Raw genomic sequence first — 17,843 nt, 5'->3', positions numbered from 1 at the left:
TGGCAACATGAATGACAGTAGATATGAAGATTTCCTGTTAAGAAAGGTAACTCTAACCTAAGATAATCATACTCTACTATAAATACGCAATACTACTGTACAAAGAAAGATAACTGTTCTATAAACAGCACACAGTAATATAAATTACTGTAAAAAGTACATTTTTTATATTCGTTTGAAGCAGAATCTATTTAAAAAAAATATCTTGCTGTGGCCGTCAATTCGACATTTAACTATATCGACATTTTATCTGTTAACAGTAATTATTTTCATTCATGTGTCGATTCGATATCCCTATGAACTCGAAATAAAATACACCACAGTGTCGTCCACTTCTACTTCATAATTATATATTTCATTGAAAGTAGATGCCAACTGCCAACTAACAACTCAACTGTATGACAAACGGGATGATTTCAGTTTTTCCATCGTCAACTTCCCATATTTATGTAGCAACATCCCATTATCACCTGGATATGGTGTTTATATCTCTCAATGGATGCAATACGCAAGAGTAGGTGAAAAATCGTTGGAAACGCACAGTGTCCCGGCTTCTATACGCGATTGGTCGCCTTACCATTCCTTATTGTGATATTCAACCAATGAAAATCCCCCATCCCCCCCATTTCCAGTTCTCGGAAGCATAGAAAAACATGTTTCCGAAGCGAAGATTTTGACTACGTTTAAGTTGGACAAGTTACAAAACTTTCAGCGAGATGCTTTATCTGCATAGTTGAAGTGAAGGGTGTTTTTGTGTCTATAAAGACAGGGGAGGAAAAAACATGTGTTACCAAGCGTTTACTACTGCGTACGAGTCTATGTACAGGTCTACATGTTCAGCACTCGCAGTCTCACCACTTTTATCCATATTACGGGAGCAATGTGTTTTTAACGGACTTGGTATTTCACCGGTTTATATAGGTATGTTAAACTTATTTGCGTATTAAAGGAAGTGAAGATGAAAAAAAAAAATTGTTGCATAATAAACTTAAAGGCATAGGGTCTATCTTTTATCTCAAAAATGACATCACAATATTTTGCAAAAAAAGCTCCAAAAAACAAATTTGTAATATTAATTATGAGTTATCTAAAGCTGCATCGCTTTGAAATTGAAGTCATTTTGACGTTTTAGCCCTTTATAAAAATTTTGTCTGGAGGACAATATATTAAACTGGTACCCCGCTGATTGGTGGCTACACACAAACATAAGAGATGCGAAGTCAACAGGGTACCAGTTTAGGCAAATGAGAACAGGGAATTATTTTGTAATTACTATCGTATCCAATGTGTTTGTGAACATTCTGAAGAACTTTGTGTGATTTTCTAGTTATGATCTTAAAGGACACAACGCATGTTTCTAAACTTTTTCATTTTTTCAGCAAAATTAACTCTTTTTATGCCTAAAACTACTTTAAATGTGTTTTAAATGAAATATTTTGTGTAGTTTTCGAGTTTGAAAGCGATGAAATTCAAATCTTGCGATATGCATATTTTCTTTCGCTAGTTTACGCGCCATTTTGTGTGACGTCATATGCGCCCTCGGGTTTGAAAACATCTATTAGCCATTTCATAAACAGATTAGATTTAATCGACAAAAAACCAATTGTCACGTTAACGGCTTGTAAATAATAATGCATTAAGATGTTTTGTGCCGTGCTCGGGTGTACTAGTTGTCTGTAGAAAGGATTTAGACTGAGTATTTTTCAATTTTTCGAAGGAAGGTACAAGAAAAAAGACGTGGTTAATATTTTTGTTGGAGCAAGAACTTTACCTTAAAAAACACACCCAGTCACCTTTTCAAACATCGTTTGGACAGAGACCCTGATAAACTGCGAGAAAATGGATATATCGAAGCTATAAGCACTGGTAGGCCTATAGCATACATTCTGTTTTGCTCTTCAAATTCAATACACACTCGGATCAACTGACCTTCACCTTGTAACAACATATATCGACGATACAATGTAACTTCTACCAACTGGTAGATTTACAACAACAAAAAATAAAGATACAAAATAATTGAACTTTTAATTATACAAATAATAGAATATTGTATTTCCTAACTTTAAATTGAATTATAAAATTATTTCTTTATTGAACTCGTAGCGTAGCATCTTGAGTACATCAGTAGGCTATAACGCCGTGCTCCCACTTCGTACTTCCTAAAGACGTGCAGATCACAATTCAAAAATAGTAATAAGATTGTTTTATCAAAATAAAAAAATAATGTGATTACCACTTTAAATTTGAATATTTTCATTGATTTGTGTGTGTGTTGTCTTTTTCTTTCTTTCCGAAATGCACGCGTGACAATAGCTTGGCATAGGGCCTAGTTGTCAACAGTTTAACGTATCATAATTTGTCTAATCCAACAATAAATAATGATTGCACTGTTTATTTTAGAAAAACAGCGCCAATTACAGATGTATAAAGGAATAACACCCCCAAACAGTTTGTAGACAGCGACCCATATAAACATTATTTACTCACAATTTTGCCGATTTCATACACGCTTTACTCGCTATATTTGGGTGTTTACATCGTTATTTGTGTGCACTGGTGGCGAACACATATAAAACTCGGACAATTTATCAACATCGATTTAAATGTTGCCCATGGTAAATTAATTAGGCCCCTAAAAGTTGAGTTTTTAATAATATCTCGCAGTACTTTCACAATCCGAAGGGCGCATGTGACGTCACTGTACCACGTGACTACCTACCTAATTAACTTGACTTTTTTAAATCGGGGCTTAGATTTAAGTCTGTATTGTGGTTAATTATCGCAAAATTTCGGCGAACGAACTATTAGAATTAATTATTATAAGCATAAAGAAGACAAAATGCATGTAATATTGTATACTTTGAAAACATGAGATGTGTCCTTTAAATTTCGCCATCTTTTTGGAACATACAAAATTTCACCAATATCTTAGACCCTATGCCTTTAAAAGACTTCCTGAAACTAAATAGTGTGGCCTGAATCTATTTTGCTTGTTTCTATTACGATATTTGATCAATTAAACACTCTAAGTTAAAGGTTTATGGAGGTCATCCATTATTTCCCAGTATGCATCTGTGCTCTGACGTAGATGAGGCACATTGCTGTTGTTGACTGGGTCACTTTTCTACAGCAGAAATTTATGGATTCATATTAGAATTGATGGGTAAGGTTTTGGAGCAAAAAGAATTGAAATCAAATCTAATAACAATGCATTAAGAAAAAGAAGAAACTCCCACAAAATATCTCCAGCTCCCCCAAATTCTGAACTTAACTCAGAAGCACTGTTATATTTCAAGATTCCAAATCAATTAATTTTATTAGATTTTAAAATATTTGGAGATAATTAAGGTGACTATGTCATAAAAGTACACTGCAATATAGGCATATAATTTATATATTTTATAATAATTGATATACATGGACACAGATAAATTTCGGAGATGCAATTTACAGTTATATTATTTATTTACACTAATCAAAATTACGTATTCAGAATTTGTATCAAAGTCTGATGTTTCAATTATAACAGGACTTAGACATACCATGTCAAAATATGGGTGTAACGAACCGCACTTTATGTGTATATCTATGTAATCTGACACAACATGTTCAAACTCATGACAACAAAAGACATCTCTTCTAGGTAATTGTGACCATCTTTACATACTTATCTCGTGTAAACACAAATGTTGCCTCACCTACGGTGTAATTACAAAATGACATGTGAACGGGATTGTAAGACCATATTCTAATTCAAATTTGCATCTAATGTTTAAATTGTATCATGCATGACTGATTTTATTCACCTGACATGAAGCAGCGATGATAATAAACATACCAGAGGCGGATCCAGGATTTCCGAAAGGGGGAGGGGGCACATGTGAAAGTGAAGTATTAGCCAAACTAATCAGCCATTTTGGGTGCCAAATCTGGAGTTTTCATCTGTATATCTTTTATAGTGGCACAACAAAACACACACACTTTCATGGGCGCCACTTTGAGTTACGGGAATACTTAGGGCGATTTCCATTGGTCCTCGATAGGTCGCATAAGGTCATGCATTTTTAACGAGTTATGGAAAAATATCGGCGTTGTGCCCCACGGGAGGTAAACGGAGAGCGACTGACTGTGAGTTCCCGACGATGGTGATAATGGAATATGTATTGCTACATTATGAAATTTATACGGTGGGTAAATGATACAAATGCCTGTTGAATGACGTTAATGTTGTCGGGGTGGTGGTTTGTAATGTAGATATAACCAACTCCTGTTTCAGGGTTCACAATGCAGTCATTTATTGCATGATAAAACGAATAAGGATGATGATAACGATGATTACAATGATGATTACATAATGTCGACTACAAAATGTCCATTATAAAAATGGCCCTAAAAGACAAAATAGTAACAATGAATATTACAGCGATTTACAATCGATAGAGAGTACTTTTCAACCTTAAGATTTATTTCCCTTAATTCAAATATAGTAAAATATACTTACTCAAATATTTACAGTTGCATTACGAATAATGTAACACTATGAAATTACGTGTTTTTAATATAATAAAAGGTAATATCTTTTAATTACCTATCTATGGGACAAGGCCCAATGCATGTAAACATCTAAATGCTGCCTGAATGCTTCTAATCTATTCATAACAAATATATCATTACAGTACTATATACACTATAATACCTATAAATATAATATAAGCATATACTGAGATGAAATAACTTTAAATTGGTATTTACTGTTCTTCATAATATTTAAACTTTCACTCTTCTCTCAAACAGTGATATTAGCTATATATAAATACATGTATTATGAAGTTAAATGTTAATAAAATTAGTACTTGCTGTCAGGTCTGGATTTGAAGGTCTAATAATGTCTTTGTCAAATTCAAAATGCCAAATCAGCACAAAGATACCAAAACTGCTTAAATCAAAACCACAACCAACCTGACCAATAACTCGAGAGATTCTAACTGAATAAAACTCAGTTCTATAGCCAATGAAATAGCAAGACCTGTGAACCTTTTCACTCACCTATTACACTAAGTAAATAAAGGGGTGGATCTGGGAATTTGACTTAAATCACAAAATGTGCTTTTAATTCCATATGCACTATTCATGTTTATTAAAATATGGTATCATATAATATATACAAGTTAAAACACAATGCTACATTAACCAAAGTGCGGAATCATGTGTGCATGTATGCACATGGATTGCGTCCTTTCATTTCTTGGTACTGAAATTACCATATCCTATTAAACGTACTAATTGAAGGTCAATTATGTTTTGCTATAGGTTTAGAATGACACCACTTTTAAATTGGGGGAGGTTTGGGGAAAATATGTAACTGTCCCCGTACCAATTAAAACTAGTTATTTTTCTTTTGACAGAGATTTGCAAAACAAAGTGCACAGGTAAATCGACGTGGAATCTAAATACCTGGTCAATTTCGCACATTCTAGCATAGAGAATCAATATTTATTTGAGTACGACCACCACTGATTATCTAACGGCCGTCACTTAATTTATTGGTCAGCAGTCAGTAAATTTATCTGTCGGTCGTCACTTAATTTATCTGACGGTCGTCACTTGATTCATCTGTTGGTCATCACTTAATTTATCTGACGGCCGTCACTTGATTCATCTGACGGCCATCACTTAATTCATCTGTCGGTCATCACTTAATTTATCTGACGGCCTCCAGTTATACAACTGGTGTCTCACATTTTTTCATTCTCTCCTTTTTTTTCCATTAAAGAGGGTCAACTCCCGTCGCCCCCTCTCCAGTAATTTGTATTTGCCTATGTTTTACAAATATATAAAATTTGCACGCGAGAAAATATTAAGTTAATGTGTACGGAATTTACCAATGTACGATGTACGTAAAGCTCTGGGAGGTCTGCCCTGTCCCTGCTTTATTTTGACAACATTGAATTTAAATTATTTTTTACATGCAAAGTTAGCAATTTTCACATGCAAACTAAGATGCGTGGTCTAACACATCGTCGGTTACCCACGGGTGCTGAGTGGACTCAAAACCGTGGTTTGCGACGATGGGTCTAACACAACCCTGAACTTCTCTAATAGTATTAGTGAATAGTAACAATGTGAGAATTTAACCCATTTAGTGAAGGAAATCATTAAGCAAATTGAAGTTTTGGAAAAAAGGGGAAGATTTCGATAATAGAATATTTTTTGTTATGTTTTTGAATTTGCTTTTTAAGAATCTAGACAATTTGTAATACCCCCCCCCCCCCCCCCCCCCCTGGAAAATCAAATCTGTCCAAGGCTTTTTTTTGGGGGGGGGGTGCAAAAGCCCCCGAAGGTTCCACGTATTTGGTATCAACATATCAACAGAGGCGGATCCATGAATTGTGGTTACGGGCGACACTTTCTGAGGCAAGTGGTCTGGAGGCCGCCGTGAGGCCCTCCATTGGGTCCAGGGCAAGGCCCTGGTGGGGCCCAGGGGGCGAAGCTCCTGGATTTCACAGACTTTATAGGGCTTGAAATGTGTCTCCTATTCAGTCATTTATACTATTTTCTATCACTTTTTTTTTTTAGGTGAAATTGACAAAATGACGCAAATTTTAAGGGTTTTGGAAAAAAAAGTTTACCCAATAAAGTAATTCAAGAAATCAAAAGATTTTGTCATTTATATCTCCGGGAGTGGAAGGAATTATTGCTTCTTTTAACTTTAAGTACATTTTTCTAAACAAAATTTTTATTTCATCATTTTATTCAGGTATAAAATATCACAGAATGTCATGATTGTAAATTTAAAATAACAAATTGAAACCTGGCATAATCTATAGTACTATGCAGTTATAGCAGTTAAAGAATAAGTGAATGTATGAATAACATGACAAATGATGATATCTTAACCTACGGTAACCCATAAAAGCTTAAATTAGCTTATTTCCGATGGGGTCCTTATATTTATACAATATATATGATCGAAAGAATAAACATTACATGAGTAACAATTGTAATTTTGGCAGGTTTTGATTAATAGTTGCATAATGCATTGAAAAAAGACAAGCTCCAGACATATTTCATACTAGAATACTAAAGGGATAAAAAATATATACTTGTGATAAAAAAAAAATGATAGTAAGTATTAAACAAAATTGGACATGTTATCTGGTTATGCCCCTTGCCTTGCTGGCTAATAAGGACTTTACACCTTTTTAAAAAATTTTGCTTAGTTGCCAACACTTTTGTATTTAAAGGTAAATTATTCCAATCCTTGATAGCATTGTAAAAAATACAAGAAGATTCTTTGTCTTTTATGTTAGGTATGATAAAATTTTTGTTTGTAGCACTTCTAGTATTATTATTGTGTAGAACAAATTGATCATAGAGATAATGTTGGGATTTACCATGAGATATATTAAATGCATGGTCCAATCTTAGCTGAGTAGCTCTGTCATCCACTTTTAACATGCCCAAAGAATCTAGAATGTCACTAGAAATGCTAGCTCTAGGACCTAGATTTAAAATAAATCTGACAACTTTGTTTTGGGTTACTTTCAATTTTTGTTTAAGTTGTTTGTCAATACCACAGTACCAAGAAGAACATGCATAATAAAAATAGCATTGTATTAAAGCAGAACATATATAAGGTCTGTTTAGCAAGATGCATTTACGTACAAAAAATTAAGTCTAGCATTTACCTTTTGAATGATGCTTGAAACAATATTTTCACATGATAGAAATTTATCTATACATACACCTAAATATTTAACACTATCAGATGCATGAAGACCATTATATAGAATTTTGAAACTTGTAACATTTTTCAATTTTTGGGATGGTCCAAATAAAATGGTTTCGGTTTTTCCAAGGTGAAGAGACAATTTGTTATCTACAAGCCATGAAGAGCTATTTACCACGATTTACCTTGAATTTGAAAATTTTAAGGGGGGGGGGGCGGTGTTATAGAGCCAGATTACCCCCGGGAAGTCTGGTTCTAGAGTGAGCCTTCCCCCTGCGGAAGTCTGGCTCAAGAGTGAGCCTTCCCCCTGCGGAAGTCTGGCTCTAGAGTGAGCCTTCCCCCCCGGAAGTCTGGCTCTAGAGTTAGCTTCCCCCCGGAAGTCTCGCTCTAGAGTGAGCCTTCCCCTAAGCAGAATTGCTCTAGAATAAACCTTACACCCAGGGGGAAGACTCACTCTAGAGCCATAACACTCTCTTGAGGTATCGCTCTAGAAGAACACCCCCGCTTTCATCCCCTCCTGCGCAAACTATGAAATAAATTTTAGTTTATCGGACAGGAAATTACCTACCTACCTAACCCCTCTACCTACTTACATAACTACCTACCTACCTGAATTTGTACAAGTTTAAAAGCATAACTGATATTTGTACGCATATGAGAAGAAACATAAATTCGAAATTTCCTCATTTCATTTTTCAATCTTCTAAAACTAACCAAGGCATAGGTATTGTGTGGGACAAAGTTCACGGTCTATGGGTCAAACAAAATGACTAATTAAGTCCAATGTGTTTTACTCCCCGTTTTCTTCTCGTGAGTTTAATGAACGACTTCAGCAAAATCATTTAATGCTCTGCTGAAAAGAGTTTTGGTATCTAAACAATCTCCATAAAATGATAGTAGTTTACCAGGAATAGTAATTTACCAGGAATAAATGAGGGGGGAAGTCCTGCTAGGGGGGGGGGGGGGGGGGTCCTGACTCTACAACTAGTGATATAGTAGGTCTTCCCACGGGGAAGTCTGGCTCTAGAGTGAGACTTCCCCGGGGGTTCTCCTGCTTTAGAGTGAGCCTTCCCCTAAGGGAAAGTCTCACTCTAGAGCCCGGCTTCCGGGGGAAGTCTCATTATGCGGGAAGGCTCAGTCTACAACACAGGCGCCCCCTTAAATCCGCCACTGATCAATAGATTGGTTGATTTATTACGGTTTTACGCCATTTTACGGCGCTTAACTAATTGAAATTTGTTTGGCTGTGGGTCTTGAAATTTCCTTGACGGTCCCCAGTGAGCCTACTCATTTTCAAAAATCAGGGAAACGATCTTTCGTGTGCCAATGGAGTTGTGGCTCTTAAAACGGGTTACCCTTTAGCTGGCCCCAGGACTATATAACGCAGTTAATTCTAGGCATAAATAATTTAACGGCAAATCTCTCTCTCTCTCAATCTCTCCCCCCCCCTCTCTCTCTCAAATGATGTGTACGAAGTTGCATACTTTTATATGGGCAGCTACACGCCTGATTTCAGAAAATTTGGAATACTTTTATAACACAACTGTTTTTATACATGAAATGATCAGTATTTTTACCTCTTTATGTATTCTAAACTTTGTCCCACCCGATGGGTGTTACCTTGGCCCATATCTAAAGATTTTTCTTATACATTTGCATGTAAAGTTTTGATCCCTATTGTAGCCAGACCTACCCCCGGTGGGCATGATTTTTACAAACTTGAATCTGCACTACGTGAGGAAGCTTTCATGTAAATGTAACATTCTTTGGGTTTTGAGAAGAAAATATTTAAAGATCTTTCCTATATAAATTTGTTTGTAAAACTTTGATCCCCTATTGTACCCCCCCCCCCCTTGTGGAGGAGAGGGGAGGGACATAATGTAAACAAACTTGAATCTGCACTATGTCAGGAAGCTTTCATGTAAATGTAAACCTTTCTGGACCAGTGATTCTTTAGAAGAAGATTTTTAAAGAATTTGACTACATATTTGTATGTAAAACTTGGATTCCTATTGTGGTCCCACCCTACCCCCGGGGGCTATGACTCTACACTATGTCTAGAAACTTTCACGTAAATGTAAACTTTTCTGGCCCAGTGGTTCTTCAGAGGAATAGTTTTAAAATTTCCCCTATATATTTGTATCTAAATTTTTGATCCCGATTACATAATAATTCGATTTTTACCGAGCGCGAAATCAGAAAGGAAATGGAAGTGTACGCAAAGGATGGCAAAGGGTCAGGAGGGGTACTTGGACTGAGTTTACATTCATTTTACGAATTTTTATCTCACCTGAATTATTTTAAATATCGTGTTAATAATTTGATTGTCAATGTTTGTAAAGAGTTCTTGTATATTGATGGCGTAAAATAACTGCATTCTAAAAGAACGTTATGTATTATATATATAATAGTTCATGGAAAGTCACAAGATATATACGGTAAAGCTCTCATTCGTGAAACATGCAATTGCTAATCATTAAAGAGCGGGGAGGGGCTAAGTGAAGTGGACTCTCGTTAGAATATATATATATATATATATATATATAGAGAGAGAGAGAGAGAGAGAGAGAGAGAGAGAGAGCACTTAAACTAATATCACTTCTTTACCCTGGCACCAACTGACTTCCGTAGTGTTTGTCTTTACATGAAAAACAAACATCGTTATAAGTATTACTTATCACTGATCTAAGTTGGTCGTTTCTTCATTTAGGGGACTAGGGTGGGTGGGTGATTTCCTTTAAGCGAGCAATCTCTGATTAGAACATATTTTCCTGTATGAATATACGAAAGGCTTGAACACAAGTACTAACAACTTACGTGGTTCTCATCTCTATCTTAGTATAACAGATTTTTTGTCCAATATGTACTTTGCAAAATTGTTTGTTTCGTTTCATAAGGTGAATTTGACCCTTCGATTAATCTTCTTAGTCAATCGCTGATTTTTCTTAAAGGGGGGGGGGGGGTGTTGATTCCAACAATCTATCAACGTTATTTTACAATTTTGAATGCCTGAATCACTCTGACGACGTTTAGAAATTTGTGATTATTAATGAATTGAATTGTATTCATTATAAATAAACAACCACCCATTTTCAACCTCAAAACAATCCTTAGGGTTGCCATACAGAATCTGACGTAGTGTTCTTAAATGATATAGATAATGACGAAAATACAACCGACGATACACGCAAAGGGGAGGGGGCATTCCTTGAGATCAAATAATGGGTTTTGTGGTATAGATTCCCCTAATGCAAGTGACGCTAGAAATAAAGGGGGGGGGGGGGGGGTCTTTCAATCAAGGAATGACTTTTGTAACATAGAACTACCCCCCCCCCCCCCCCTTACACACACACAACGGGCTCATGTTATAACTGGTGTAGTAAAATGTTATTTAATGTCCACTTGATAAATGTGTGTGTGTGTGTGTGTGTGTGTGTGTGCGTGTGTGCAATTAACACAGCCCCATCTGGCAATTTTCGGATTTTACTTTAATAAATAGAATGTATTTTATAAGCACTGCCTGTATATATATATATATATATATATATATATATACACTGAAAAAAAGGCTGATTGATATCACGGATGTGCACTGACGACGTTAGCTGGTGCGTTGTTTTAGCATTATACACAACGTCAATGCAATACTGACTTTTTGCATTGCTAGCAACCCCCCCCCCCCCCCCCCACCCCCTACCGCCCCCCGTCTCCCTCAAGCTGGAAAATCCTACTATGACTCTTTTTCAGGAGTGAGCTTTTCTTCTTTCGCATACAAAATCCGAGTTAACAAGACATGAAGAACAAGAGAAATTGTTGAACAAATACACATGTAGTGTCTATAATTATTTATTTTAATCATCCAAGTACTAGAATTACTAGATACTGATTTTAAGGATAATAAACATGTATAGTACAAAAACAGATTCACACATCTCTATCTTGTACAACATCTCTCTCCAATTCTATCAGGGACTATAGAGAGTGTCTTCTGACATGTTTCTTTATCTCACACATCACATTCTTGTACTCAGTAACAACACATCTCTACAATTCTATCAGGGACTATAGAGAGTTTCATCTGACATGTTTCTTTATCTCACACATCACATTCTTGTACTCAGTAACAACACATCTCTACAATTCTATCAGGGACTATACAGAGTGTCTTCTGACATGTTTCTTTATCTTACACATCACATTCTTGTACTCAGTAACAACACATCTCTACAATTCTATCAGGGACTATACAGAGTGTCATCTGACATGTTTCTTTATCTAACACATCACATTCTTGTACTCAGTAACAACACATCTCTACAATTCTATCAGGGACTATACAGAGTGTCATCTGACATGTTTCTTTATCTTACACATCACATTCTTGTACTCAGTAACAACACATCTCTACAATTCTATCAGGGACTATACAGAGTGTCTTCTGACATGTTTCTTTATCTATTGTAATTAGTAACAACATCTCTCTACAATTCTATCAGGGACTATACAGAGTGTCTTCTGATATGTTTCTTTATCTCTTGTAACCAGTAACAACACATCTCTACAACTCTATCAGGGACTATACAGAGTGTCTTCTGACATGTTTCTTTATTTATTGTAATTAGTAACAACATCTCTCTACAATTCTATCAGGGACTATACAGAGTGTCTTCTGATATGTTTCTTTATCTTACACATCACATTCTTGTACTCAGTAACAACACATCTCTACAATTCTATCAGGGACTATACAGAGTGTCTTCTGACATGTTTCTTTATTTATTGTAATTAGTAACAACATCTCTCTACAATTCTATCAGGGACTATACAGAGTGCCTTCTGATATGTTTCTTTTATCTCTTGTACACAGTAACAACACTTCTCTACAATTCTATCAGGGAGGATACAGAGTGTCTTCTGACATGTTTCTTTATGTCTTGTAATCAGTAACAACATCTCTCTACAATTCTATCAGGGACTATAGAGAGTGTCTTCTGACACGTTTCTTTATCTTACACATCACATTCTTGTACTCAGTAACAACACTTCTCTACAACTCTATCAGGGACTATACAGAGTGTCTTCTGACATGTTTCTTTATTTATTGTAATTAGTAACAACATCTCTCTACAATTCTATCAGGGACTATACAGAGTGTCTTCTGATATGTTTCTTTTATCTCTTGTACACAGTAACAACACTTCTCTACAATTCTATCAGGGAGGATACAGAGTGTCTTCTGACATGTTTCTTTATGTCTTGTAATCAGTAACAACATCTCTCTACAATTCTATCAGGGACTATAGAGAGTGTCTTCTGACATGTTTCTTTATCTTACACATCACATTCTTGTACTCAGTAACAACACATCTCTACAATTCTATCATGGACTATACAGAGTGTCTTCTGATATGTTTCTTTATCTCTTGTACCCAGTAACAACACATCTCTACAACTCTATCAGGGACTATACAGAGTGTCTTCTGACATGTTTCTTTATTTATTGTAATTAGTAACAACATCTCTCTACAATTCTATCAGGGACTATACAGAGTGTCTTCTGATATGTTTCTTTTATCTCTTGTACACAGTAACAACACTTCTCTACAATTCTATCAGGGAGTATACAGAGTGTCTTCTGACATGTTTCTTTATGTCTTGTAATCAGTAACAACATCTCTCTACAATTCTATCAGGGACTATACAGAGTGTCTTCTGACATGTTTCTTTATGTCTTGTAATCAGTAACAACATCTCTCTACAATTCTATCAGTGACTATACAGAGTGTCTTCTGATATGTTTCTTTATGTCTTGTACTCAGTAACAACATATCTCTATAATTCTATCAGGGACTATACAGAGTATCTTCTGACATGTTTGTTTACCTCACACATAATTTTCCTGTACCCTGGTACCTTATTTCTTACCCATACACCTTTACCATCACTGTACTTACACACCAGTTGCCTCGTCCTCTCTAGGACAGACATACCCTCCCTGTCTAACACAGAGTCATACTCTTTATGCCTCACCCTGACATTGACGTCAGCCCCCGCCCCCAGCATGATTCTCACCTTATCCACTTGATTAACAACATACTCCTCATCAATCAGTGTATACAACAGAGGTCTCACATTAGACTTGCCTCTGTAATCATACAATTGTATCCACTGATTGACATCCAGACCCACACACAACAGATGACTCAGTACATCACAGTCTCCCGCAATGATTGTCGTCCACAAACGTCCCAATCTACCCATACACCACACTGATCTGTCTGTCACCACTACATCATCCTTACTGTCTGTTTTAACTCTAGCATGTCTGATGTCCACCAGACAGTTAAATAGATGTACATTTCCATTCAATTTACCTGGACTTATTTTATTTTGTTCCTGTATGAGAAATTTCACTATATCTGGTTTGTTCCGTATTAATGCTATATATATTAGTGATACATTGATATCAACAACCTGAGTAACCCAGTCAACTCCATATTCCACTAGCCATTTCACTGTTGATAAAGAACCCTCTCTTATTGCAGCAATAAGTGGTGTATTCCCGTCAGCATCCTGTATATTGACATCAGCTCCCGCCTTCACCAGCTCCTCCACTACCCTCACGTGTCCTCCATCACATGCAAACATCAGTGGTATATTCTCCCCCCACATATCATGTAGATTGACATCAGCCCCCGCCTTCACCAGCTCCTCCACCACACTCGCATGTCCTCTATCACATGCAATCATCAGTGGTGTATTTCCCCATTTATCCTGTAGATTCACACCAGCCCCCGACTTCACCAGCTCCTTCACTATACTTACAGTACCTACAGCACATGTAAGAGGAAGAGGTGAATAAGTATACCAATGAATATCTTCACTGATCTGACCTATCCCATTGATTGTTTTCTTACAGATAGGAAGTAGAAGTCTGACTGTCTGTACATCACCACTACAACAACTCAGCACAAGTAATCTATACTTCTCTACCTTCTTTTGTTTTCTATTAGGAGTCATATTCTGAATCTTTTTAAATATCCTAGATTTAGATTGATTTGGAGAATTTCCTGTTATCCTAAATAATTCACTTATTTCATTGTGTTGCATGGTCTGTTGTACTATGTACTCTATTATCTGATAATGTCCATAGTAAATCATCCAGCTGATCACTCTCACATTGTTGGTGTATTTAGAATCTAATATTTTTCCTTTATCATCTAGTTTATTTCTCTGATCCACCAGCAATCCCTGTCTAACCCACTCACCCCACTCCCTCCTCTCCTCACTCTCCTCCTCCACACACTTCTGTTTACTCACTATCTTATCTACCTCTCCCTGACTGAACAGAAATAAGGATTTCAGTTCTGTGTATGACTTTGTCTCTAACACATCAATAAAGGCCTGGCACACCTGAGGGTGTTTTAAAACCCGATTCCTGAAAACATCATACAACTCCATGTTCTGTATGTCTCTGTAGAATCTCTCTGCTAATAGTGGGTACTGATCCTCACATAATCTTATACACAGATCAAACGATTCCTCTCTCTCATCGTTTTTATCATCGCTCTCATTCTCTTGTCCTTCACTGTCATTGCTACCCTCACTCGCCTTTCTAGATTGAGAATCACGCTGTTTCCCCTTCATTTTGTTAAAACTACCTGGTTCACTTGCTTCTGGTTTGAGATAATTAGCAATATAATCACTATTCATATACAGCAACATTTGGTCAGGAAACTGTTTTCCATACTGATAAGCACAGATTTCAAACATGGTGTCATGTATAAATGTGTATTTTGCACCACACTGTTTTGTGTATGTCCCCTCCATTGCTGACAAAGCATCCATAAACTTGAAAGTATCAGTGTAGTGCTCTAATCTACAATTTTCCAAGACGTTCATTTTCACATCAATGAAATGTTTATCTTTTAGAATGTTATTTGAGAGACTGTTTTCATTTAACATACACAAAACAAGTGTTGCATAATTCAGTTTGTTATGCCTTTGCATATCATCAAGTTCATGAATGATACATTGGACTGGACTCAGGAAAAACTTTGAACCAAGAGCTTGGAATTTTGTTTCCTTTGAAAACAATTTACAGAGAAGAGGAAACATGTGAGATGTTGATTTCAGCAATGCAGGCGACATCAGATCTACATCTAAACCATACTTCTTAAGAATCTGCTTTTTGTCTTTGTCATCTAATGCATTATCAGAACTGTGTAACCTAATCACATTCTCTTCTTTGGTAAGTAATGATTTGTAAGGTAGTGTCTCATTAAACACAGCCTCTCTACATGTCATCAAAGTTCTAGACCTAACCATGCAAGGCTGTGTTATTTTCTGTCCATAATCAATCAACATATCTAATTTAGTTTTCTGCAGGCCAAAGACACCCACCACATCATCAATAACAAAAACCTGTGGATTCTTTGTGTCACAGTATTGCTTTATCTCTCTGATTTCGTCAACTGGTACAACCTCGTAACCTTCCTCCTGGAGCTTGAGGGCGATGTGGTGAGCTGTCGCAGACTTCCCAGACCCCGGTACACCAACAAACGTTACGTAAGTTTGGTTTCGCACTTTCTGCATCACTGACAGGAAGCTGTGGGTTTCATAGTAAAGCATGTCTTCCTCCCTCCATTTCTGAATGTCAATATCGTACTGCTCTGAAATTACACATTGACAAAACAGCTGAATACCAATGATGGTGTTTTATTTCATAATGGACCTAGATGTGTTGGAATGGAGTACATAAAAATACCTTGATATGACTAATACCCAATACCACGACATGGCACCTCTGACTCTCAATTCAAATATCAAGCTCTTGGAAATCGACAAAGTACATACTGTATGTTGAATTTAAGTAGTTAAAACTAGATGGCTTCTTTGTCCAATTCCATGTGCATCACACTATTACGTTGGATTTGGTCAGCGCATCGCAATGTATCAACCATCACAAAAACTTGACATGGCTCCAGAAATACATGCTCATAAGATTCAATGTACTTTTAGAAACCGTTGTAACACTGACTAATGTAATCCACGCCAGCTGATGTAATTCAATATTACCTATGCGAGTCGCACAGGTAATATAATCCCTATGACAATAATGGTTGCAAATGCACCTGCTAATATAATCCTTTTCAAATGGATTTCAGAAGTGGTTGAGAATGTATCACGTGCATCATCAATCATTAATGTAATACCTGTCTTATTGTATGATTCTATTACATAAGTACAAAACTGAGTTCGGGGGATATTGGGAAAGTTGTTATTTACGCTGGGGTTAAGAACGTGTTTTTTTTTCAAGTCCAACATCATGCCTGCGGGAAAATATATGTGTTCAGGATGTATTATACATGTACGTCTGATTTTTTTTAAAGTAGGCCAAATTCCAAAGCCAAAAGAGCAAGCACCATTGTGTACAAGGTCTTGCCATAAAAATCTATATACAAATATTGAAAGTATGAGTTTGAAGCTAAAATTTTGTTCAGAATTCTGTATTGAAACCATTGCAGTTTACAATTACTTGTAACTTTAAAGGGCAATCTGAAGATCATTTTCCATTCTGTGTCATTTAATTCAAATATTTCATTCCACTTTCTTTTACCAGTAGGTTATGATAAGAATTGTACATTCTGTCAGATAGAAGAAGAAACAATTGAACATTTGTTTTGGGAATGTGATAGTGTTCAGCATTTCTTAAGAGAATTTGAAGTTTGTTTTGAACATAAGACCAATCTTCAAATATCAATAACAAAAAATAATTTTATTTTTGGATTTTTGGATGAAAAGAAAACTATAGAAAATAATCTTGTTCTTTGGCTGAAATATTATATCTATACTATGAGGTGTAAAGGGAAGACACTGAATGTAAATGTTGCGATATCGCTAATGAATACATTTTATGAAACTCAAAGGCATATTGCATATAAAAATGGTGAAAAAGATTTGTTTGACACCTGCTGGAACCGCTGGAATCAATTATTTCATTGAGTGTTTGTTTGTTGTTGTTTTTTTGTTTTGTTTTTTTTTTGTTTAAAAAAAATTTATAAATTTCAATATATATGTACCTTTTTAAAATATATTAAATAATGACTGA

At 36.0% G+C, this 17,843-nt stretch overlaps 1 protein-coding gene across 2 annotated transcripts in view; it reads right to left on the bottom strand.

Annotated features, from left to right (window-relative positions):
* Nucleotides 1-11,542: 11,542 nt before the first annotated feature.
* The window catches only part of LOC125653783 (uncharacterized), an 18,772-nt gene continuing 12,471 nt past the window's right edge, over nt 11,543-17,843 (bottom strand). For both annotated transcript variants that reach the window (XM_056144547.1, XM_056144548.1), the window contains one exon: nt 11,543-16,404. In XM_056144547.1, the coding sequence (XP_056000522.1) occupies nt 13,583-16,404 (2,822 nt within the window). In that variant the 3' untranslated portion in view covers nt 11,543-13,582. The remainder of the gene's footprint in view (nt 16,405-17,843) is intronic.

The sequence above is a fragment of the Ostrea edulis genome, chromosome 7, assembly GCF_947568905.1.
Source record: "Ostrea edulis chromosome 7, xbOstEdul1.1, whole genome shotgun sequence".
Lineage (NCBI taxonomy): Eukaryota > Metazoa > Mollusca > Bivalvia > Ostreida > Ostreidae > Ostrea > Ostrea edulis.
This window is presented reverse-complemented; position numbering and strand designations above follow the sequence as displayed.